We start from the raw sequence: 24,008 nt of genomic DNA, 5'->3' as shown, positions 1-24,008 counted from the left end.
GCCCTGGGACTCTGGGACCTTAAGAGTAAGCCCCACCCCATCATTTCCTTCACTATCCTGCATATTAGTTACAGACAGGGGAGGCCCAGGTGTGGAACAGTGGATAAAGCATTGCACTCTCAAGCACGATGCCCCGAGTTTGATCCCCAGGAACTCTTGCGTGAGAGTGGTGCTCTGATTCTTCTTTTTTAATATTTTATTTTAGGGAAATGTACATAGAGAAAGACACAGAGTGACCAGAGCACTGCTTAGATCCAGTTTATGGTGGTGCTTTGAATTGAACCTGGGGCCTCAGAGCCTCAGGCATGAAAGTCTTTTGCATAACAGTATGCTGTCTCCCTAGCCTGATGTTCTGGTTCTTTCTCCTTCTTTCTCATTAATACATCTTAGAAAATAAAATAAATTTACATGTGTTGGGCCAGGGTGTTGGCTCAGGGGCAGGTAGGGCAGAGTGTATTATTCCTTGCCTGCCCTTTGTCTCGGCCACCGCATATGACAGAGCGATACTCTAGTCTCTCTTGTAAAGCACATTCAGATAGGCTGTTTACGTTCAAAGTAAATAGTACACCAGCCCTATTTCCAGTGCGGTGGGCGAGTGCTGTTGCTCTGGGCGCCTCCGGGGGAAGCCCTTGAGTCTGTGGGGCAGAGGGGGAATCTGGGCAGCATTGACGATAGGATCAACTTGGGGTGACAGGTGACAGACCGGGACCCCAGTCTCTGTAGTCACTTTTTCTTTTTCTGCGGGGGGCAGCAAGGACTCTCCCGACCAGAGTGGTCATAGTGCAACCCACCCCCCATATGCATCATCCATATCTTCTCTCCACGGTGGTGGTGGGGAGTAGGGGGTTGCTGCCGGGAGGAGCTCTGAGATGCTGCAAGGGTTACCGCCCGCAGAACCTTTCCCAGAAGTCCGGGGAGTGCGGGCAGTGAGCACAGGTGGGCGCACCCGGGCTGACCCCCAGGGGGTGTCCACTCTCCTGGGTGAAATGGGGGCGCAGGAAGTGCCTCGCCCAGGAGAGAGCTGACCCGCGGCGGGAGGAGGAGGCCAGAGGCCGGCCGGGGTGCTCGCCCGGCCGCACAAGGACTCGGGGTCCGCCCCCCGCCCCGCCCCGGCCCTGGCGTCACGGCCTCCCGGGCGGCCCTCCGCCCCGCGCTCAGGTTCGGGCAGCTGCTGCGAGCCGTGGCGCGGGGCCGGGCCGGGCCGGGCCGGTGCGGGGCGGGCCGCGGCGGAGGGGGCGTTTCCGGGGCCCTCTCCCAGCCGAGCGGGAGGTCGGCCCGCGGCTCGTCCCTGGCCATCCGGCTGGGGCTGCGGCGCTCAGCGCCATGGGCTCCCCCAGGCCCCTCCCCGGGCCCCCCCGCCGGGGCTAGCGTCCGCGCTCCGAGGGGGTGGGGCTGCGGGCATGGCTGTGCCCCCCTCGCCGGCCCTGCCGCGCTCGCCCTTTTACCTGCGGCGGCCGGCGCGCTGCCCGCAGTGCTCATGGGGCATGGAGGAGCGGGCGGCAGCCGGCGCGGGCTGCCGGGAGCCGCCGGGGCCCCCGAGGGCCGTCCCGTGCTTCGGCGTCTCGGTGGACCAGGACAACATCCTCCCGGGCGCGCTGCGCCTCATCCGGGAGCTGCGGCCGCACTGGCGCCCCGAGCAAGTTCGCACCAAGGTAGCCGCACGGGCACGGGCGCGGGCGCGGCCCCGCTGGGGCATCTTTCCGGGCGCTGCCCAGCGCGGGAGAGGCGCGGCCTGGCGGTGTGTGGGGGGGTGCTGTTTCTGGCTCCATCTGTTTGGATCTCTGTGCAGAGCAAGGCTCCCCCTTCCCTCCCCTCGGTCCTCTACCTTCCCTTCCCTGTTCCCCCCCCCCATCCCTCCCTCTAAACGCTGTCAGCCCCACCCCTGCAGTCCAGGACTCGCACCCAGCCGACCCTGAAGCCCGAAGAGGCAGGAACTTTTGAAAGCTTCCCCCAACATTGCTGCCCCCCCACCCCACTTCTAGCACCCCCAGCTCCTCCAGAATCCCAGGAGCCATATCTGGAATTCGGAATGTCCCCCAAGTGTGTGTGTTGGGGGTGGGGTGCTTGACCATGGACCCTCCAAACAGAGTACCCCACCTTCCCTTAGCTGGGATTTCTCAGGGTCACTGATGTGGCCAGGACCTCCTACTGAGGAGCCCCACTGACTCCCCAACTGACCTGCACCCTGGGAAACAATCCCCACTTGCCCACTACCGCCCCCTGGAAGCCTCTGCCACCTGTGGGGCGTCCCCAGCTCCTGCTCCACCCATGGGGTGAGGGGGCTCTGCGGAAGGGGGGAGCCAGGCCCCAGGGAGCTGACAGACCAAAAACAGAGGCCACATACCCCTACTTGTGGAAAATGGTGAGCCACCCCCAGACCTGGGGTATAGTGCCAGCACTGACCTGACTTGCTGTCTACCAGTCCCTCCCTCTCTGGGCCTCAGTTTCTATATCTCGACTTGGCTCAGATGTCTTCTGAGTCCCCTCCCATAGTTCATTCTTCCTTATCGCTGGAGCCAGAGTCTTCCCCCTGTACTTCTGCAGCTGGAGGGGGCAGGAGGACAGGGAGCCCTGGACCTGGCAGGTGGTAAGGAACAGCCGGGTGGGAATGACACTTCCTGGGAACCTTGGGGCTCTCGCAGGCCACGTTCTGGTCCATGCTGGAGCAGGGGCCCTGGCCTACACTGACCTCTCCCCATGCCAGCGCTTCACTGATGGCATCACCAACAAGCTGGTGGCCTGCTATGTGGAGGAGGACATGCAGGACTGTGTGCTGGTCCGGGTGTATGGGGAGCGGACAGAGCTGCTGGTGGACCGCGAGAACGAAGTCAGGAACTTCCAGCTGCTACGAGCACACGGCTGTGCCCCTAAACTCTACTGCACCTTCCAGAACGGGCTGTGCTATGAGTACATGCAGGGCATGGCCCTGGGACCTGAGCACATCCAAGAGCCCCAGCTCTTCAGGTGAGGAGGGGTGGGCTGGGACTGCCGACTCTGGGCTCCAGGAATGAATCTGAAAGCTCTGCAAACCCCATGAAGCTGTGTGAACAATGCATGTGTTTGCACGTGCGTGGCTCAACAGAGACTGGTGAGAATTTTCTCAGCCAGATTTAGCAGAAAGATGATTTCTTGGGTAGGCAGGTGACTCTGTGAACAGAGGGACCTGCTTTTTCTTTTTTTTTTCTGCTGCTTTTTAAAAAAATATTTTTGCATGTTTGTTTATATTTATTTTTATTTATTTATTTATTTGTTTGATATTGTATTTGTTAATGAGAAAGGAGGAGAGAAAGAACCAGACATCACTCTGGTACATGTGCTGCCGGGATTGAACTCAGGACCTCATGCTTGAGAGTCCAATGCTTTATCCATTGTGTCACCTCCTGGACCACATTTATATTATTGTATAGAGATAGAAATTGAGAGAGGAAGGAGAGATAAAGAGGAAAAGAAACAGAGAAAAACCTGCAGCACAACTGTACTGAGTGTAAAGCTTTCCTTCTGCTGGTAGGGACCAGGGGCTTGAACCCGCCTCCTGTGCACTGTGATGTGTGTGTGCTTAACCAGGTGTGCCACTCCCCTACACATACACACACAGACCACCACTGCCACCACCAGGCTTCTTAAATGCAGCGGGGTTGTGCTTCTTGGCCCCTGCCTCTGCCCACCCCAAGTCTGACCTGGAAACATCCCCCTGTTCTTGGAAATGAAATCTGAGCCAAATCTCCAGAGCCCGTTTCCTGCCCCTCCCCTCTTTCTGAGCTCAGGTATGTGGGCCCCAGCCTGGCTGAGCCTGGTTCCACAGCCCAGGGAGAAACTGTCCCTCCCCCAACCTGAGCTCTGTCCCTGGTCTGGTGGGAACCCTAGTTTAAGGAGTTGCAGAGACTTCCTTCCAAGTCCTCACATGACCCCCTGGGGAACCTAGACTAGAGTGGGACTCCATGCAGTGGGGAGGTTTCTTCTGGCATACTAAGTGGCAGTGTCAGGGTTTGCCTGGGATCCATGGGACTTGTTCCACAAAGAAGGAACCTTCCAGATGTCATGGGGAAGCAGTAAAGGCCTCCTAGTCAGGCAACCAGGAAGTCCTGTGCAGGTTAACCTGCTACCCAGTTAACCTCCACTTAAGTGCATTTTTGGTGCATCTGCTCTGTTTTCCAGGACAGAGCTGGTGTGGGCCCAGGGATAGTCGCATGCAGGGCTTGTGCATCTGGGGGGAGGGGCCTTGTGACCCTGAGTCTCCTCAGGCCCCAGCTGTGCAGCCCCAGTTGCACTGGAACTAGAGTGAGGTCAGATGGGGGTGGGGGTGGGGCTCTCCCAGCTGTTCCACCGTTCTCCTCCCCTCAGTCTTGTACAAGTATTGGCAGACCCTCACCACTCCCAGGCCCTCTTCACCTCTAGGGATGGAGCTGTCACTCACTCCCTGTGAGAACAGTCAGCACTGTCAGAAATGTTGAAGGTGGATTTAGGCTGGATAAATTGAACGCTGCCTTTGGGGGAGAGCCAGAAATCGAGGTGCGTGTAGGCACTAGACCCTTTGTCTATGAGAAACCATTAATCCTTCAGGGGTGTGAAGCTGGAGTCAGAGGGAAAGGCAGAGGGAAGGCCTTGGGGAGCCCCATGTTCCTCAGCACCCCACCTCCTACCATCTGCCAGCAGAGGCTTTGCAACATAAAGATGCTGAGTGTCGAGGTTACTTGCATTGCTATTCCAGACAACAGTCCTGTTGATATTCCAGGAAATGCTCTGTTCATGCTCAGTTTGGAATCTTCCTTTGGGAAGGGAAGGCCTGGTCTCAGGTCAGTCTCCCTGCTTTGGTCAGACTCTGACCGGCTCCTCCGGGCCTTGGTCACAGTGCAACCCCAGGGCTCACCCACTCTCTGGCTGCCATGCCCCCTGCCTTCCCTCTCTGGGAGGTGAGAGGGTGAGAGCCTTTAGGCTGCTGGAAACACCCCTCCACTGCCCTGAGATCCCAAGGGGGGCTGTCTGCCCCATTCCCAGGACCTGGCAAGGGGCGGGGGTACCCCTGGAAGTTCTGGTAAGAAGATTTCAAACAGCCAGTGCCTTTGTTGTCTTTCCAGTGATGATTATTCCAGCAAGAGGCAGAAGTGATGGAAACTTGCATGTTGGAGGCTTGGCAGCCGGGGTGGGGTTGGAGGGGAGCGGGCTCCAGGAGGGAGCCCTGGCAGAGGCTGGGGGAGACCAGCTGGGACCCAGGGCCCCAGACGCTGCTGTCCTTATCTAGGCCTCTGGCTCTGACCGGTCAGCCCGTCAGCCACCCCCACGCTCTGCCTGCAGCCTTGCCTGGCCTCCTTGTTCCTCGCCCTAGTATCCCTTCCTCCTCTCCCAGGACCTTGGATGATGTCCACAGGAGAACTTGAAAATAGAACTCTGGTTTGTTTTGCGTCCTTGGCACCCAGCTGCCAGTGTCTACTCCCTGAGGCAGAGGAAGGGGCAGCCCCGGGGCCAGCTTGCCTCCCTCCTCACTCTGGCCAGTCTGATAAGAGGCGGGCACTTCACTTCTCTCCAGTATGGCATCACCACCCCCTGATCCCTTGGTGCCCTGTGTCCATGCCTCACACCCCCCCTGGCAAGGGTCAGAGTCCAGGGGGAGGAGAGGGGCACTGCCTCTATCCCCAGGTGACCCCTCTGTCATCAAGGATATCGGTGGATATGTAACCTGGCATGGGGCAGGGTCATTAACCTGTGGTCACCAGCCCATTGCTTTGGGCAAAGCCACCCAGCTGGGCCCATGCCTTTGGTTGATCCCTCTGGTTGGGACAGAGATAGCAAACACTGAGATGTCCTATGCAGGCTGGTGAAATAGCTCCCTTGGATGTGTGCTGCTTGCCATGTGCCCGACTGAGGTGTGAATCCTGCCTTCAGCGCACTGAAGGGGTCTTTGGTGCTGTGGTCTTTTTCACTCTCTTTCTCTGTTTGTCTCTCTGTCTCTATCTAAAGTGAGAGAGAGTCCCATGCGCTGCCCTCTGCCCAGCCCCCAGTTGACACTGCAGGACCCCTTTCTGGTCAGGAGAGCACTGAACTGAGTAAGTGCCCGCCCCGTTCTGATCGCTAACTCTCTCCCCGTTTCCCACTGTAGGCTCATTGCCTTGGAAATGGCAAAGATCCACACCATCCATGCCAACGGCAGCCTGCCCAAGCCCAGCCTCTGGCACAAGATGCACAATTATTTCATGCTTGTGAAGGATGAGATCAACCCCAGGTACAAAGATGGGAGGGTCTGAAGCTGCCACTGTCTCCACTGCCTTAACGCCATCTCCCTGCCCTATACCGCTGCCTCTAAACTGTCCCCAACTGGAGGTCTCTGGGCTCTGTCCTAACATCTGGTCCTCTGCCTGTCTCTGAGCAGAGTTGGGGTGACTGAGTGTCAGGAATCAGACTGACAGTTTAATAGCTGCCAGCTTATTTCTCCTGGCATCTCTTGAGTGGGCAGGGACAGTTTCTCCCCAGTTTGCATAAAGGACAGTGGGGCTGAGAGGCGGCACTCTGCCAGTGTCAGGGCTGGTCAGAGGTAGGGCATCTTTTTCTCAGCCCAGGACCCTTTTTGTCTGAGCCATGAGAACGAGGGGCCCCACGTTCTGAGAAGGGACGGGGTGTGGCTGAGTTCAGTCAGTTGCGAGGGCTCAGCTGACAAGCCCTGGAGACATCAAGGTTCCTGCTGCAAGTCTGGGCTCCTCTTGGCCCACCTGCCTCTTGGCGCCCTGACAGCTGCCTGCTCTCTTGCTGCTCTTTCCAGGAAAGGGGGTAATCCTGACAATACCTCTCCCTGAGGAAGATGGGGTTCCCTCCACCTCAGCTCTCAGGCTGATGGACTGAGAGTCTTCCGGTCCTGGGTCTTTGAGTGCTGAGATAGGGCTGGAGTGGTGGTGTCCCTCCTGTCTAGAGAAGCAGCTGCGAGTCTCTGATTGCTTCACGTCCCCTGCTGGGATTGAACATTACCTTTGTTCCCAGTGTTCAAGGAGTCTGAAACAGAGGGAGCTGGGCAAGCGTGTCTCCATCCCTCCCCTATGGTGACAAGACAATAATTAACTGTGTCCTTATATGTCTCTGTGACACATGCACAGAGATACACAGACACACACTTTATGTGACCCCTCCCACTTTCTGGTTATCAACCTCAGCTTTGGGACAGCTTGTCCCCAGAGGGCCTGTTCCTGGCCTTCTGGACCTCAGGCTGTCTCTAGAACAAGAATGGCCTTCTCTCCTCAGGCTGCACCAGCATGTGGGAAGGGAGTCTCAGTGGGGTCTGAGCATCCAAGCCTGATGTCTAGGCGTGGCCTGTACTGAGGCTGCTCCACTCCACTATCCCCATGGTAACTGTCACTGCTGCCCCTGCTGGGGAAGGAGCTGTCCCCTCACACTTCTGACCTTGGACAGGTCCAGTGCTTAGCTGCTCGGAGCCTTTTTACGGAGTGATGGTTACCCCGAAGCCGGGCATTGAGGACCAGTTACTAGGGCAACATGAGGTTCCTGGGCTCAGCCTGTTGCCTAACAGCCCTGATTTAACTCAGCCCTGCCCTGAGTTGCACAAACATCAACGGGCCATCATCAGCCCTGCCCTCAAGGAGCTTCAAGACTGTCTGGGGCTCCGACATGCCTATGCTTGGCCCCAGGAGGCGGGTGTGTGGTTTAGTCACTGGGGCTGAGAGGGCAGGGAAAGGCTTCTTGGTGGAGGTGGGGTGGCAGAGCTGAGAAGGGAGGGCACTTGTGGGCACAGCTTGCTCAGAGAGGATGAGGGGGCAAGGCTGACAGGAGGGGCTAGGGTTGCAGGGTGAGTAGGAGCTAGTGTATGAGAGACTTTATTTATTTATTACTTTTCTTTTACTGGAGCACTATTCAGCTCTGACTTATGGTGGTGCTGGGGATTGAACCTGGAGCTTCAGAGTCATAGGCATAATAGTCTTTTTTGCATAGCCATTACGCTATCTCCCTTAGCTTTAAGTGCCAGCTCAGGAGTGAAGTTTTTATTTAGCAGATGGTGGGGCTAAATTGTGGGAGGTTTGAGCCAGGGACTTGGGTCAGTAACCAGAGCAGTTCTGTGACTTGGAGAGAAACTCTTAGAGCATCATGCAGGGCCAGTGTGGGGGTGAAGGGGTGATTCAAGGTAAGAAGACCAACTGGGGGTAGTGGTGATGGTATTGGTGTTCGATGGGCAAGATCCCAGTGGACTCCCCTGAGGTGCTTGCTAAGCCGGACTCCAGAGACTGACTAGGACGTCCCCCGGGAAAGCCTGGGAACCTGCATTCTGATCGGTTTGCCTGGTGGTTCTGAGGCAGGTAGTCAAAGAACTATCTTCAGGAACATTGCCCAAGAGCATCCTTGCTGGGGGGTGGAAATTAGTGTGGTGGCCTGGGCACTGGGCTGAACTTGGAGGAGTCTGGGTGGCTGGAAGAAAAAGGGCAGCTTTGGGTGCATCAAGAAGGCTCCTTGGGGGAGTTGGATGGTAGCGGAGCAGGTTAAACTCAGGTGGCGCAAAGTGCAAGGACCGGCATAAGGATCCCGGATCAAGCCCCCGGCTCCCCACCTGCAGGGGAGTCGCTTCACAGGCAGTGAAGCAGGTCTGCAGGTGTCTGTCTTTCTCTCCTCCTCTCTGTCTTCCCCTCCTCTCTCCATTTCTCTCTGTCCTGTCCAACAACAATGACATCAATAACAACAACAATAATAACTACAACAATAAAACAACAAGGGCAACAAAAGGGGAAAATGAATAAATATTTTTTTATATTTATTTTTATTTATTCAGAGAGAGAGACAGAGACAGAGAGGAAGAAAAAGGAAGGAAGGAATGAAGGAAGGAAAGAAGGATAGAGGTTCCTGGGAGACACCTCCACCCCTGCACCCACTCCTGCAACCACTGAGGGATAGAGGAGGCTCAGTGCTATCTGTTCTGCCGGGTGTGATGCGGTATTGGCCAGCCCTCCACCAGCCCTACAGCCTTGAAAGAGTCAGTGGTGTCAGGGATGGAGGTGGCAAGCTGGCCAGCTTTCAGGAGGGGAGGGAAGCAGGGTGTCAACGGAGGCTGCTGGGGAGATACAAGGCTGGTGGTTCCCACAGTAACCATCTGAGTGGCCTTGAGGTGGGAAGGTTGGGGGTCAGGCCTGGGTTAAGGTTGGGCAGTGTTTTGTAGACCTGGGCAGACCCAAGGCAGCCTCTGAATTCTTTTTATATTTTTTTATTAATATTTATTTACTCCCTTTTGTTGCCCTTGTTTTATTGTTGTAGTTATTATTGTCGTTGTTACTAATGTCGTCGTTGTTGGACAGGACAGAGAGAAATGGAGAGACGAGGGGAAGATAGAGGGAGAGAGAAAGATAGACACCTGCAGACCTGCTTCACCCGCCTGTGAAATGACTCCCCTGCAGGTCAGGAGCCGGGGTCTTGAACCAGGATCCTTACGCCAGTCCTTGCACTTTGCGCCACTTGTGCTTAAACCCACTGTGCTACCGCCCGACTCCTCAGCCTCTGAATTCTTATCTCTGGATGGCCTTACTCCACAGAGAGGGGAAAAAACAATCTTGAAGCTTCTTAAAGAGCCATGGCTGGCGGGATAGCTCACTTGGATAGTGCACTACCTTGCCATGTGCATGACTCAGGTTCAAGCCTGGCTTCCACTGTACTGAAGGAAGCTTCAGTGCTGTGGTTGCAGCCTGCCCCCCCCCCCTTCTGCCTCTCTGTCTCTATTTTTAAAAAAAAGTAAAAGAAATTAAAGAGAACCGAGGTAAGCTCAGCTCTGATGAAGACCGAATATGAACTCCAGCGGGTGGAGGGGTCCCCTTTATCACTTTGCCCCAGGCCCCGGGGCTCAGAGCAGCCGGCAGCACCTCTGAGGGGGATGCAGGTGGTGGTCCAGCTGGATTCAGTCTTTGGACAGGCCGGGCTCTGTGTTCCTCAGTTAATTCCTCCAGGGTCCAGCTGTATCAGACATCTGGAGGCTGGCTGGGAGCCTCTGCCTTGGGCCTGTTTCCCTGGGTTGGGGGTGGGGGCCCTGGATGACCTCATCTCTTCTTAAACTTTCATCTCCTCAAAGCCTTGGGGAGCCTGCTGCCTGCCTGTTCCCAGAGGGTGAGGGAGCTGTGGGTGAGTACTTCTCCCCGGGGCTAGGTGAGGGGGCGGCAGGCCGTCAGGGGAAGATCTGAGAGACCCTATGTCACTCTCCTCCCTGCATGCCCTCCACAGGAAAGCAAACAGAAGACACCCGAAGGGAGATAACATCCCAGCCTCCGCCCCTCCGCTCATTGGTGCTTGTAAGGGCTCTGCTGGCTTTCTGGCTTTTCACTGCAGAGACCTGTGTACTGCCCAGGGGTCAAAGCTCAGAGCATTTGGGCAGAGTGTACCCTCCACTAGCATCCCCTTGGCCTCTGAGGACTCCAGTACTCAGTTTGCATGCATGCACGCACGCACTTGTCCTGCCAACACTGTTTTGTTTTAGATTAATTATTATAAGGGGAAGAACCAGAGCATCAGTCTGGCTCAAGGGATGCTGGGAGTTGAACTCAGGACCTTGTGCTTGAGAGTCCAGTGCTTTACCTGCTATGCTTCCTCCTGAGCTGCTCTTCCACATGTTTCTTTGGACAGAAATGCCTGCATGTGCCATGTGCCTCGTGCCACAGGGGGTCAGGGGAGGGAGGAAGAGGGGCAGCCTCTAGGAGTCTTTGGTCTTTGGTCCTGCCCTCTCATGTCTGGCAGGGGATTTGGGCCAAGAAGCCACTCTTCAAGGTGAAAAAGGTGAGCTCTCGGGGAGCCGAGGAGCCAAGTGTTTTGAGCAAGGGGTTCTGATAGTCCCTTGGTCTTATAGGACTGATTTCCTAAGGGAAACTTGATTGCTTTCTTAGCAGGTTGGTGTGGCCTGTCTGTGCCATGAGAAGTTAGGCCAGATGACTCCTCAGGTCCTGTCCAGCTGTGACATCAGCTGCCAGGGCAGTGGGAGACACTCCTGGCCGTGCTCTGCCTTTCAGGGGCTTTGCTGTTCTGTTCACTGGGTTGCAGGGATGCGCTCTGAGCAAAGGCTTCCATGCCTGGTGAAGGACTCTCAGTCTCTTGGAGTAACCGCAGGAAGTCAGGAGGACAGGAAGCACATGAGCCATTTTACAAATGACACAAGCAAGGGTCCAAGTGGGAGGGCCATTTGTTCCAGGGAGAGGCAGTGATGAGGCTGGAGCTCAGGGCTGGTGAGGCCAGGCACTGACCTCCCTCCAGCAACCCCCCTTCTCCCACCACCTAGCCTTTCTGCAGGGGTCCCCGCTGTCGACGTGCTGGAACAGGAGATGAGCTGGCTGAAGGAGCACCTGTCCCAGTTGGACTCCCCTGTGGTGTTTTGCCACAACGACCTTCTCTGCAAGAATATCATCTATGACAGCACCAAAGGTATAGCTCGGCTGGCCCTGGCCGGGCCCTGTGCTGGGTAAACTGCCGACCTCTGGGTAAACTGCCGACCTCTGGATCCTTGGATTGGCAATAGGAAGCCTCCAGGTTTAGGGCTTAGGGTAATGTGTAGGAGAAAAGGGGAAAAGGAAACTAGAAATCCCAACTCTGAGAAAGTCGAAGCCATCGCCCAGGCGGTGGCACACCCGGTAGAGTGCACACATTGCCATGTGCAAGGACCCCGCTCCTCATAAAGATATATATATCTTTAAAATGTAGAGAACTTTTTTTTTAACCAGAATACTGCTCAACTCTGGCTTATGGTGATACAGGGGATTGAACCTGGGACTTGGTCTCTTTGCATAACTATTAGGCTATCTCTGCCCAAGACATCTTTAAAATGTAGAGAAAACCTATACCAAGAAGTCATAGATGTGCTACGGGAGGTCCTGCACATCAGAGCACTGAACCCTTTATGCTGGCAGTGGTTTGGTGTTCGTCTTGGCTACCCCCAGTCTTAATGGAGAGAGAGACCTTCCAGTGCTTTGGCCCCAAGTTTCACCCCCTGGAAGAGCACTCAGCTTTAGTTCTGGTCTTTGTCATGCCCAGAACAGATGCTGGGAGGGTCCACACACCCATCAGTGTAGAGGGACTGAAGGCAGGACAGACAGACCCATGGATGGAAGGCTGTTGCTTTGGAGGCTGGTGGGGCTGGGTTGCCTGAGGCCAACTGGAGTCCCTGGGTGCCTCCTCCCCAGTGTCTGCCAGTCCCTTCTCCAGATCTCACGGGACTTGCTCTTTTTTTTTTTAATTCTTTATTGGGGAATTAATGTTTTACATTCAACAGTAAATATAATAGTTTGTACATGCATAACATTTCTCCGTTTTCCATATAACAATATAACCCCCACCAGGTCCTCTGTCATCCTTTTTGGACCTGTATTCTCCCCCCCACCCACCCCAGAGTCTTTTACTTTGGTGCAATACGCCAATTCCAGTTCAGGTTCTACTTGTGTTTCAGCTTCTGCCTGAGAGTAAGATCATCCCATATTTATCCTCCTATTTCTGACTTGTTTCACTTAACATGAATTTTTCAAGATCCATCCAAGGTCGGCTGAAAACGGTGAAGTCACCATATTTAATAGCTGAGTAGTATTCCATTGTGTATATAGACCACAACTTGCTCAGCCACTCATGTGTTGTTGGACACCTGGGTTGCTTCCAGGTTTTGGCTATTACGTGCGCTGCCAAGAACATACGAGTACACAGATCTTTTTGGATGGATGTGTTGGGTTCCTTAGGATATATCCCCAGGAGAGGAATTGCAGGATCATAGGGTAGGTCCATTTCTAGCCTTCTGAGAGTTCTCCAGACTGCTCTCCACAGAGGCTGGACCAATTTATATTCCCACCAGCAGTGCAGGAGGGTTCCTTTGGCCCCACAACCTCTCCAGCATCTGCTGCTGTTACCTTTTCTGATGTATGACATTCTCACAGGAGTGAAGTGATATCTCATTGTTGTCTTTATTTGCATTTATCTGACAATCAAATACTTGGAGCATTTTTTCATGTGTTTCTCAGCCTTTTGGATCTCTTATGTGGTGAATATTCTGTCCATATCCTCTCCCCATTTTTTGGATGGGGTTATTTGTTTTCTTGTTGAGTTTGGCAAGCTCTTTATATATTTTGGTTATTAGCCTCTTGTCTGATGTAGGGACTTGCTCTTAACTCCTCCCCTCTTCCTCCCAGGTCACGTTCACTTCATCGACTATGAATATGCTGGCTACAACTACCAAGCTTACGACATCGGCAACCATTTCAATGAGTTTGCAGGTGAGGGGGTGTTTCTTTGGGGGCATGGACATCACATTCTCCTGTCACGGACGGTCCGGGCTGGGGGCAGATGTGTGGAGTCCAGCACTTGCAGAGTGGAAGCCACACAGCGCCTGTCCTCAGAAATATCTCAGCTGCAGCTGGGGAGGGCTGGGGGAGGTGCAGCTTGTCGCTAGAGACCCCCTACCAGCCTCGAACCCACATCCACAAAGAAGACTCACAGAGTAGGCCCATTTAGTGATCCAGAAAGTGGCACAGTAGAGAAAGTGTTGGGCTGTGAGGCATGAGGTCCCAAGTTCGATACCTGGCAGACTCTCTCTCTCCCCCTCCTATCTCTCACATATGCAAATAAATTACACACACACACACATACACACACACACACACATATATCCCTTTGGCATTTGGGTGGAAACTAGGAAAATATTCCTGCAGACTCCCTGAGAATACTCCACTTGGAGTAAGATAGAGAAAGGCCCCTCCTTTGGGTAGACACAGTCCAACCAGCTGGGCCAGCACAGTGCAGGCCAAGCGTATGTAGCTGTTTTCCTGGTGACTAAGGATGGGGGGGGGGGCTGGTGGAGATACCTTGGGTAGAGCACACATGCTTCCGTGCACAAGGGTCTGGGACCAAGTTCTCAGTCCCCACTTGTGGGGGGGAAGTTTCATAAGTGTTGAAGCAGTGATGCTACTGTCTCTGTTTCTCTGTCTTTCTGTCCCTCTTTCTCTTATCCTCTGTCAAACAAAAGGGGGGAAAGTGACCACTGGGTGTGGTGTTGTGAAGACCCTGTGCTCCAGCGATAACCTTGATGGCAAAAAGAAAAGAGAAAGGAAGGGAAAGAAAGACTACTCTGAGTAGCCACGTGCTGGACAACTTCACCCTCCAAGTTCAAGCCGTGTTTTATTTATTTATTTATTTTCATCACTGGTTATCACTGGAGTTTGGTGCCTGCTCAACTCGACTGTTCCCGGAGTCCATATATTTTCTTCTGTTTTCTTTATCGATAGTTATGAGAGGCAGAGGGAGGGAGGGAGGGAGGGAGGGAGGGAGGGAGAGAGGGAGGGAGGGAGGGAGGGAGGGAGAGAGAGAGAGAGAGAGAGAGAGAAAAGAGACGTCTGCAGCCCTGTTTCACCACTTGGGAAGCTTCCCCCTCTAGATCCATGAGCATGACAGGAGTCGGGTTGTAGTGTAGCGGGTTAAGCGCAGGTGCCACAAAGCGCAAGAACCAAAGTAAGGACCCAGGTTTGAGCCCCTGGCTCCCTACCTGCAGGAGAGTCGCTTCACAAGCATTGAAGCAGGTCTGCAGGTATCTTTGTTCTCTCCCCTGTCTTCCCTCCTCTCTCGATTTCTCTCTGTCCTGTCCAACAACAATGACATCAATAACAATACTAATAACTACAACAATAAAACAAGGGCAACAAAAGGGAGTAAATAAATATTTAAAAAAAAAAAAAAGATCCCTGAGCATGACAAGATGAATCTTGTTCACTTCACCAGGTGATCCACCACCTGGTCCTCATGGGCCTGTGAGACATGGTGTGCACAATAGAATGGTTTGTGCAGAGGGAGCTAGGCAGGTTTTTCTAGCTTGAGGACTTGTTTAATAATTAAAGAGGGACTAAAGAGGTGACCTGGGCTGGAGGGGCTCCCCAGGCTGCAGTGTGGGGTACTTAACCCTGAAGCTTGAAGGTGAGACACACCCAGGTCAACTGGAGAACCACCCCGGCCTAGCCCTGGCTACTCTCCACCACAGCCCTTGGCCAGCTGAGGCCCCTCTGGAACTCCAGGTAGCCAGGTCTGCGGACACTGAGCACACCTGTGGGTATGGCTCTCTAGGGAGGCCCCAGCTCTATCCAGGAACTGCAGGACGTGGGGCCTCAGCTGGGTCCACCAGCAGAACTGGGGATGTGGCATTGGCTGCACACTGGGCTGGTGAGGGCCTGGCTGCCAGATCCTCTGCCCTTTCCAGAAGGAATTTTCTTTTAATATTTTATTTATTTATTTATTTACTTATTTATTGAATAGAGACAGAAACTGAGATGGAAGGAGAACGGAGAACAGAGAGAGAGACATCAGCACTGCTTCACTGTTTGTGAAGCCTTCCCTCTGCAAGTGGAGGCTGGGGACTTGAATACAGGTCCTTGTGCCTGGTAAAGTGTGTGTGTCACCACTGGGGCCCAGAAGGGACTTTGTAGTTTCATGCCTATGTGATTGCACTGCTCCTGGTGGCCTTTGTTTTGTTTTGAATTTGAGGGAAGGTAGAGGGAGGGAGAGATAGAAAATAGACATCCCAACATCCTCTATGTATGTTATTGCTCCCAGAGGCTCAAACCTGGGTCTCAAACATGGCAGTATGCATGCTTTAGCTAGTAGGCTACCTTCTGGGCCCTGGAACGGATGAATCTCAACCTCTGTAAGTCCTTGCCACCCAGCACGCAGAGCAAAGCTCAGCTGGTTTTCTTAAAGGAACAGATTGCATCCAGTTCCCAAGCTGAGAATAAGAAAGAGCCTCTCATAGGGGAGAGAGGGAGGACCAGACAGGAGACTGGACATAGGGAGAGGGACTCCTTCGCATGACCCAAGTTCCAGCCCCAAATCCCCCTCTAACTGGCTGGCTGTGTGACCTTGAGCACAGCTCTCTCTGGGCCTGAGTTTTTCTACATCTGTGCCAGGAGCTACTTCTCCAGCCATGTTCTCGGGGCCTGAGGAGATTAGACTGTTCTCCAGGGAAGGGCAGGAAGGACAGGTGGATGAGGTGGGTTCTTTGGTTTCTACCATGTCAAATGGGGTACATCTCAGCCAACTCAGCACCAGCCCGTGAAGCAATGTGGGACACATGCTTCAGATCCAACCTTACACTTTATAAATGGGGAAGGGGGTCACTTATTCCACTGAAGGGAGAGGGGCAGTGAGTGAAGGTTTGTCTTGGTCCTACGACAGCTAAGCCCCATTCTGTGTGCCTGAAGTTTAGGTGGGCAGTAGGGTGTGGTGGTGCTGTCTTATGGGATCTCTGCTGGGCTTTCAACCAGTCTACAGATAGCAGCGCCCTGCACTGGGGTAATGTTCCCCGCCTTTTTATTTTTATATTTATTTATTTATTTTCCCTTTTGTTGCCCTTGTTTTTTATTGTTGTTGTAGTTATTGATGTTGTCGTTGTTAGATAGGACAGAGAGAAATGGAGAGAGGAGGGGAAGACAGACACCTGCAGACCTGCTTCACAGCCTGTGAAGTAACTCCCCTGCAGGTAGGGAACTGTTGGGGAAACTGACGATCCTTCCTAGCTGACTGAATCCACATGGATCCCAGTCACTTTCAAAGCCAGCAACAAGCAGCTCCTGACAGCTTTCAACCTGACTGGCTGTTGACTGGCTACGGAAGAAGGAACTGGGAGGTCAAACCAGGATCCTTACATGGGTCCTTGGGCTTTGCGCCACGTGCGCTTAACCTGCTGTGCTACTCCCCGACTCCCTCCCCCCTTTTTTTTAAAGAAAACTGTCTTCTCCCCTCCCCCACACCTTCCCCACTGCCATCCAAGGCTTCACTCATACAGGATGTCACTGGCCCCAGCTGATTTTGCTTTTTATTATTGCTGCGAGGGTTATTGCTGTCTGACAGTCCTTCCTTCCTTCTCTTTTTTCTCTTTTGTCGTTAGACAAGACAGAGAGAAATTGATGGGGGGGAGACAGAAAGTGAGAGATAGAGAGACATCTGCAGCACTGCTTCACCATTTGCAAAGCTTCCCCTCTGCAGGTGGGGAATGGAGGCTTGAACCCGGGTCCTTGAGCATGGTAAGTTGTGTTCTCTACTGGTGAGCCACTGCCCAGTACCCCTCTGCCCATTAGTCAGAAGTGCTTGATGGTGGTGGGGCCCTGGCTGCCTTCTCAGGACCACATCCTCAGGCACAGCCCTGTTGGAAGGGGTATCAGGGACACACCTCCAGGTGGGTCTCCCAGCATGTTTTGCGCAACCTCCAGGTGTGAACGAGGTGGACTACTGCCGCTACCCCTCAAGGGACACCCAGCTGCAGTGGCTGCACTACTACCTGCAGGCTCAGAAGGGGGTGGCTGTAACCCCCAGAGAAGTGGAGAGGCTGTATGTGCAAGTCAACAAGTTTGCCCTGGTGAGTGCCTGTGACCCCCATCTCCTGCCCTCTTGCAGCCTCGGAGGGAAGGGGGAGCAGAGGCTTAAGGCCCTGGGGATTCCCTGCCTAGTGCTCTTGAACTTCCACTTAGAGGACACCTCTGGGGAGATCCATTTCGAGCACCCCTTTACTCTTCAGGTGCTGTTCCTTGCCTCCACACCCCCACCCCCAACCCCACTAAAGCGATCTCTTGTCTGCTTCCTGATTTTTTTAAAAAATATTTATGTATTCCCTTTTTGTTACCCTTGTTGTTTTATTGTTGTAGTTATTATTATTGATGTTGTTGTTGGATAGGACAGAGAGAAATGGAGAGAGGAGGGGAAGACAGAGAAAGATAGACAACCTGCAGACCTGCTTCGCCTCCTGTGAAGCGACTCCCCTGCAGGTGGGGAGCCGGGGGCTCGAACCAGGATCCTTACTTCAGTCCTTGCCCTTTGGGCTACCTGTGCTTAACCCACTGCGCTACCGCCTGACTTCCTGATTTTCACCTGCTTCCTGATTTTAGCAATTCTCTTTTTTCCTTTCTGCATTGAGAGGGAAAGGGGAGATCGAGAAACTTCCTCCCTTGTAGGTGGGGGGGGCTTGAACCTGGAACTTTGCACACTTGTGAGTAGTTCTTTTTCATGTCTTACCTTAACTTTTCACACTGCAGCTAAGCATATCCTGTTTTTTTTTCTGAGCCTCGGAGAGGAAGAATGTTATCTTTCTTTTTCTGCTTTAAAAATATTTATTTATTTGATAGGAGAGAGAGAAATTGAGAACCCACTCTTGCGGGAGGGGGGCCCTGGCTTGGGGAGTAGTAGTGTCACTGCTAGGGACATCGGGAACAATGCCTTCTAGGGACAGCAGATGGCTCTTTAGTGCCCAGAGCTCTGTCCAGCCAGGCCCACCTGCTACTACAGAGTCAGGCCAGGGGAAAGGGGTGGGCTCTAGCAAAAGAGGGGGTCCCAGCTGCTCTATCTGTCACTGGGCCTGAACTCTGACAGGAGTTTTTGCACCCAAATACCATGGTCTAGAAAATTCTGCTGGCTTGGGAATGGGCTGAGTTCTAGAAGTATAATCCCGCTGACCACCTCAGGGCAAGTAGGACTAACTCTGCTGGCCTTTTTCTGGGGCCACTAGAGCCCCTGAGTGACCTGACTTCTGGGGTCGCCCTCCCTGTGCTGTCTTAGTTGCTTTCTAAAGTGACCCCCTGCAGTTCTGTGATGACTAGGGAGGTGGGAGTGTCCACACTGAACCTCTCTGGTCTATTTCTAGGCATCCCACTTCTTCTGGGCCCTCTGGGCCCTCATCCAGAACCAGTTCTCCACCATCGACTTCGATTTCCTCAGGTAAGTGCAAGCAGACAAGTCAACGTGGGCAGATGAAAGTCTTGGATTGGGGCAGGAGGGGGAGGGCAAGGGCAGTCCCAGCGGAATATCCAGAGTTCATTCCTTTGCTTTGCTAATGTCCTCTTTCCAACCAGCTCATGCTAGTAGGGTGATTGCTCCAGGGGAGGCCAGGCTGGGGTAACACCCATCCTGCCCCCATCCTTGCAGCCCACTGCACTGCCTGAGCATCGTGAGTCTGGTGGCTGGTGGAATTGTTGCCCGTGGCCTGGAAGATGACAAGTGCAACCCCACCCTGCATCCCATAGCAGAGGGAAAAAAGGACAGTAGGGACTCACTGAGTCCATTTGTGTGGCCATCAGATCAGCTCCCCTCTAGTCACCCCAGGTGCTCTGACCAGACTGTGCTTCACTAGTGATGACTCAGAGGACTGTCAGCCAGGTCCTTAAGTGCCAGGGATCTGTCTCCTCGGCCTTCTCCACGCCACCCACAGCAGAAAGCGAGTCACTAGCCTGGATTCAGTGTCATTAGAATCAAGTGCATTGAACTCTCACAGATACTACATGGGCGATGATAGAGAAAGAAAGGGAGGAAGGGAGGAAGGAAGGAAGGGAGGAAGGAAGGAAGGAAGGGAGGAAGGAAGGAAAAGGAAAGGAGAAAGAAGAAAAAGAGGAGGTGGGCAGTGGGTTAAGCGCACATAGGATGAAGCATAAGGACCCGCTCAAGGATCCCGGTTTGAGCCCCCGGCTCCCCACCTGTGTGGGGGGGGGTCGCTTCACACAAGTGGTGAAACAGGTCTGCAGGTGTCTGTCTTGTCTCTCTCCCTCTCTATTTTCCCCTCCCCTCTCAATTTCTCTCTGTCCTATTCAGTTAAAAAAAAGGGAGTGGCCACCAGGAGCAGTAGATTCCTAGTGCAGGCACTGAGCCCCAGTGGTAGCCCTGGAGACAGAAAAAAAAAAAAAGGAAAAGAAGGGAGGAAGGACAGACAGGCTGGGCGGCGGCACACCTTGCAGAGCATGTGAACATGCTCAAGGGCCTGGGTTCAAGCTCCTAGTCATGTCTGCAGAGGGAAAGCTTCACAAGGGAAGCTTTTTTATCTCCCTCTCCTATCTTTCCCTTCCCTCTCAATTTTACTCTGCCTCTATCAAATAAATAAAAATAATTTTTCTTCTTTTTTGGCATTATCTTTAATTTATTGGATAGAGACAGTGAGAAATCAAAAAGGAAGGGGGAGATAGAGAGGGAGATAGAGACAGAGAGACACCTGCAGCCCTGCTTCACCACTCACAAAGCTTTCCCCCTGCAGGTGGGGACTGGGGGCTCAAACCCAGGTCTTTGGGTATTGTAACATGTGCGCTCAACCAGGTGTGTCACCACCCAGCCCCAAAATATTTTTTTTAAAGAACTGAAAAAAAGGTGAGGATATGGAGAAACTGAACCCTTGTGCCCGGTTATTAAAAATATGAAGTGCTATAGAAAATAGTACTGTACTTGCCCTCAAAATGATTAAAACAGTCACAGTGAACCAGAGGGGTAGCTCCCCTGGTGGGCGAGGCTGGGCACGTTGTCACGCAGACTGGATTTCAACCCTGGTACCACATGGGAAATACAACAGCACTGGAGAAAGCCCGAGTACTTCGGTATCTTATTCTTCTGTATCTGAGTAAAAGAAGTAGCCCAGAGAGGTGAAATCATGTATGTGAGGCCCAGACTCTGCTAAAGAAAGATAATAAAAGTGAAACAGAAATACGATACCATCAGCTAGCTCCCTGCTAGAAACAGACCCAGAACTGAAGGCAGGCTCTCCAAGCCTTTTGTACCCCCAAGGTCATGGCAGCGCTATGCACAGTAGCTAAGAAGCAACCCATGTGTCTGCTGGTAGGCAGCAGACCTGCAGAACGTGGCCTGTGTGTGAAATGTTGTTGAGCCCTAGAGGAAACCACACGCACCACACGCTTCAACATAGGGAAACCCACAAGATGTCATGCTGAGTGGCAGGTGTTGTATGACCCATGCATGTGAGCTGCCTACAGTAGGAGAACTGTGCTTTGGGGGCCTGACGGTGGTGCGACCGGTTAAGCACACATATTACCAAGCCCAAGGACCTGGGTTCAAGTCTTCCCCTTGTCTTCCACCACGAATGGTGAAGCAGGTATCTCTCTCTCTGTCTCCCTCTCTCAATTTCTCTGTCCTATCTAATAAAAAGGGTGGTGGTGGAAATGGCGACCAGGAGTAGTGGGTTCGCAGTGCTGGCACTGAGCCACAGTAATAACCCTGGTGGCAATAAAAATAAATATAAAAACTTTTTTTTTTTTTTGCGGGAGTCGGGTGATAGCGCAGCAGGTTATGCATAGGTGGCGCAAAGCACAAGGACCGCTGTAAGGATCCCAGTTCAAGCCCCCGGCTCCCCACCTGCAGGGGAGTCACTTCACAGGTGGTGAAGCAGGTCTGCAGGTGTCTACTTTCTCTCCCTCTCTGTCTTCCCCTCCTTTCCATTTCTGTCCTATCCAACAACGACGACATCAATAACAACAATAATAACTACAACAGTATAACAAGGGCAACAAAAGGGAATAAATAAATATTTTTTAAAAAAACTTTTTTTTTTTTTTGCATGAGGCCAGGCAGTTGGCTTAGCAATAGTATGTCTACTGCATGTGTGGGGCTCTGGGTTCGATCCCTGACACCACATGGAGGCAGCATCACCCCGTTCTTTCTATCTCACTCTACAATTCGGGGGAGGGGAGGTTTAGCCAAGGCAGCAGCCCCGTGAGAGCTTGGGTTTGATCTCCAGCACCATTAAAAAAAAAGAAAGAAAGAAAGAGAGAGAGAGAGAAAGAAAGAAAAGAATGGAGCACTGGGAGGTAGAGCACTCAGTCAAGTGCACACTTTACTGTGAACAAGGACCAGGGCTCAAGCCCCTGGCCACCACATGGGACCACCACACAGAGAATTTCCTCAAGCAAAGAAGCAGTGCTGTGATATCCTTCCTTTTCTTCTCTCTCACCCTGTATCTGAAAACAAAACAAAACATAAAAAGTCCAAGAGGGGTGGAATCATGCAGCTACAAAGCCCCAGTGAACCCCAGGTGGCAATGAGAAAAAAAAAATTTTTGAAAACATTTGTAGGTGGGTTATACCAGTCTGACTGAAAAAGAAAAATATATAATTGAAGTTAAAAATAATAATAAATTTAGCCTGGACTGGAGCTGCCCTGCCTGGATCCCGAAAAGTTTGAGTGGGTGGAAGCGTTCCTGGTGTGGTGAGCGCCCCCTTCAGGCAGCGCCCTCTCACAGCAGCTCCTGCCCCTGTCCTTGCAGGTATGCAGTGATCCGCTTCAACCAGTACTTCAAGGTGAAGCCGCAAGTGTCCGCCTTGGAGATGCCAAAGTGACCAGCTCCCCGTGTCTCCCCCCCCCATCTGCCTGGCCAAGCCCCTGTGGCCTGGCTCTGCTCTGGGGCCCTCACCCATGGACAAGGGAACAGACGGAGGTTCCCAGAGAGAAAACTGTGCTGCTGCCACCAGCCCAGTGGCTGGTGCTTGAGGCTATGTTGTTATTTGGAAAGCTGTTAGGTCACAGCCCTGGGGGTCCCCTTCACTTGGCCCAACTTGGGAGGAAGTGCCTGCCACCGGCCTGGACCTCAGTCACCCCTGGGAAGCCGAGCATTCCCAGCGCCCAGCCATGCTGGCATCTGGGCTGCCTTAGATGAGTCTTTGACCCTCTTGTCTTGGGGAGGGGAGACAGTGGGAGGGCTCCTTTCTACCTCCAATGCCACCAGCCTCCCCCTGCAGGCCTCTGTGGGAGGTGCCGAGCCCACACCAGTACCTATATGGAGTGGGGGTGTGGCCTAGCGTGGTGCTCGAGGTCCTTCCCTTGCTCAAAGTCAGATCCAACCCAGTCACCCCTCCCCATGCTCTGGTGCCCTTTCTATCTCTCTGCTGCCTGCTGGGAAGGACCAGGGAGCAGCCGTGTGTCCTCTGTGCTGTGACTTGGGGGGGGGGGGACAATAACACAGAGCCCAGACTAGCCCCCTTCCTCTGCCCTCCAGCCCCTCACTCTCCATCCCTTCCTTCTGTTCTGAGGGTGACCCATGGTTTTAAGTGACCAGTGGGGGTGGGGGAGAGTGTGGGAACCTCCAGGCTGGCCCAGCATAAGCACCTGAGCAGAACCACTCGTGACGGTGCTGAGCCCAGCTGAGCATCTCCCCGGCCCTCAAGGGGAGATGCTCCTTTCTGCCCTCCCTTGCTGGCGGCTCTGGCCCATGTTGTGCTCCATTTGTAAATGACCATGGTTTTCTGCATTAAAAGGCCATTTGTGGACCACTGGGTGTATTGAGTAGCAAGGGTGAGGCTTTGGGGAGGGTGTGGACTCCCAGAGCAGGGGTGTTCCTGCCCCTCTTCAGAGTGGCCTCCACGCCTGGTCGTGTGGGAGTAACCTGCACAGGGCTGAAAGGAGCCAACAGGAGCCGAGCCGCTGCTTAGAGAAAAGTAGCCTGGCTGGGCAGGGGCTGCTTCTTCCAAAGCTGTGGAGCTGGGGAACAGGCAAGGCCCTCGACAGAAGAGCTCGGCTCTATCTCTGCTTCTAGCTACTGTGGGGACAGAGTGCACTCCCAGGGCTGGGCAGCAGCACCCCAGACCCCCAGACCCCCCAGAAGCTGCTCGTGCATTTAGCTGCAACAGCCTCAGCACTAGCTGCCTGCCAGGTGGACTTGGGTGGCTCAGCTTTGGCCGGTCAAAGTGCCAGGGTGCCATGACAACCAGTCAGTGAGCTGGCACTGGTAGTCGGGGCCTTCTGCAAAACCATGGTGATCTGGTGTGGCTGGGCTCCCATGAATGCATGGCAGGCCAGGCAGTGCCCGAGCGATGGTGCCAGGTGCAGCTGGGCAGGTGGTCATGGGCATGGCCTTCCTGTAAGCTTGGTGGGAGTGCACACCCTCCCAGACCTATCTCTGGAGCTGAAGGTAGAGAGAACCAATACGGAGGCAGCTTTCCTTCTAACCTCCCAGGGTTATGATGGCAGTGTTGAGGGCTTTACAGTGTGAGCCGGGAGGTGGTTGGGACAGGGTCCCCCAAGAGCATCCAGAGCCCGAGACCCAGACCAATACATACACAGGAGCTGAACCATGGGCACTTGAGAAGACACCCTCATTCCCAGCTCTCTGGGAGTGGGCAGAGGCTTGGTGGCTCTCTTGCCAACTGCCACTATCCCCAGCCCCGTCCGCCTCTCCCAAGCAGGGGACGAGCCTCTAGGGCCACAGAGGACTGAGAACACAGGACTGGTGGGGAGAATGGGGGAGCATGGCTGGAGGTGTCTCACATGTCAGGCCGCCC

At 53.6% G+C, this 24,008-nt stretch overlaps 1 protein-coding gene across 5 annotated transcripts; it reads left to right on the top strand.

Annotated features, from left to right (window-relative positions):
* The first annotated feature begins 1,147 nt into the window (after window positions 1-1,147).
* Window positions 1,148-22,997, top strand: ETNK2 (ethanolamine kinase 2). Of its 5 annotated transcripts, XM_060178633.1 has the most exons (9): window positions 1,529-1,652; window positions 2,445-2,587; window positions 2,705-2,964; window positions 6,095-6,217; window positions 11,237-11,379; window positions 13,125-13,208; window positions 17,184-17,329; window positions 18,608-18,681; window positions 18,889-20,884. In XM_060178633.1, the coding sequence occupies exons 3-9, from the start codon at window positions 2,759-2,761 to the stop codon at window positions 19,091-19,093; spliced, it is 981 nt and encodes a 326-aa protein (XP_060034616.1). In that variant the 5' UTR covers window positions 1,529-1,652; window positions 2,445-2,587; window positions 2,705-2,758; the 3' UTR covers window positions 19,094-20,884. The 5 variants fall into 5 exon arrangements, with proteins under 5 accessions (XP_016043654.1, XP_060034617.1, XP_007523215.1 ...); XM_016188168.2 differs by lacking the exon at window positions 2,445-2,587 and having other exon boundaries at window positions 1,148-1,652; XM_007523153.3 differs by lacking the exons at window positions 2,445-2,587; window positions 18,889-20,884 and adding an exon at window positions 21,998-22,997 and having other exon boundaries at window positions 1,154-1,652.
* The last annotated feature ends 1,011 nt before the right edge of the window (window positions 22,998-24,008 follow it).

Source organism: Erinaceus europaeus, chromosome 19, assembly GCF_950295315.1.
Source record: "Erinaceus europaeus chromosome 19, mEriEur2.1, whole genome shotgun sequence".
Classification (NCBI taxonomy): Eukaryota; Metazoa; Chordata; class Mammalia; order Eulipotyphla; family Erinaceidae; genus Erinaceus; species Erinaceus europaeus.
The sequence above is the reverse complement of the archived record's forward strand: the minus strand, read 5'-3'. Positions and strand labels throughout refer to the sequence as shown.

Excerpts from the sequence above, each read along its gene's own strand:
- ETNK2 (XM_016188168.2), top strand. The coding sequence starts at position 1,401 with ATGGCTGTGCCCCCCTCGCCGGCCCTGCCGCGCTCGCCCTTTTACCTG. Across the intron at positions 11,380-13,124 it reads CATCTATGACAGCACCAAAG|GTCACGTTCACTTCATCGAC; the intron begins GTATAGCTCGGC and ends TCTTCCTCCCAG. Across the intron at positions 17,330-18,607 it reads AAGTCAACAAGTTTGCCCTG|GCATCCCACTTCTTCTGGGC; the intron begins GTGAGTGCCTGT and ends GTCTATTTCTAG.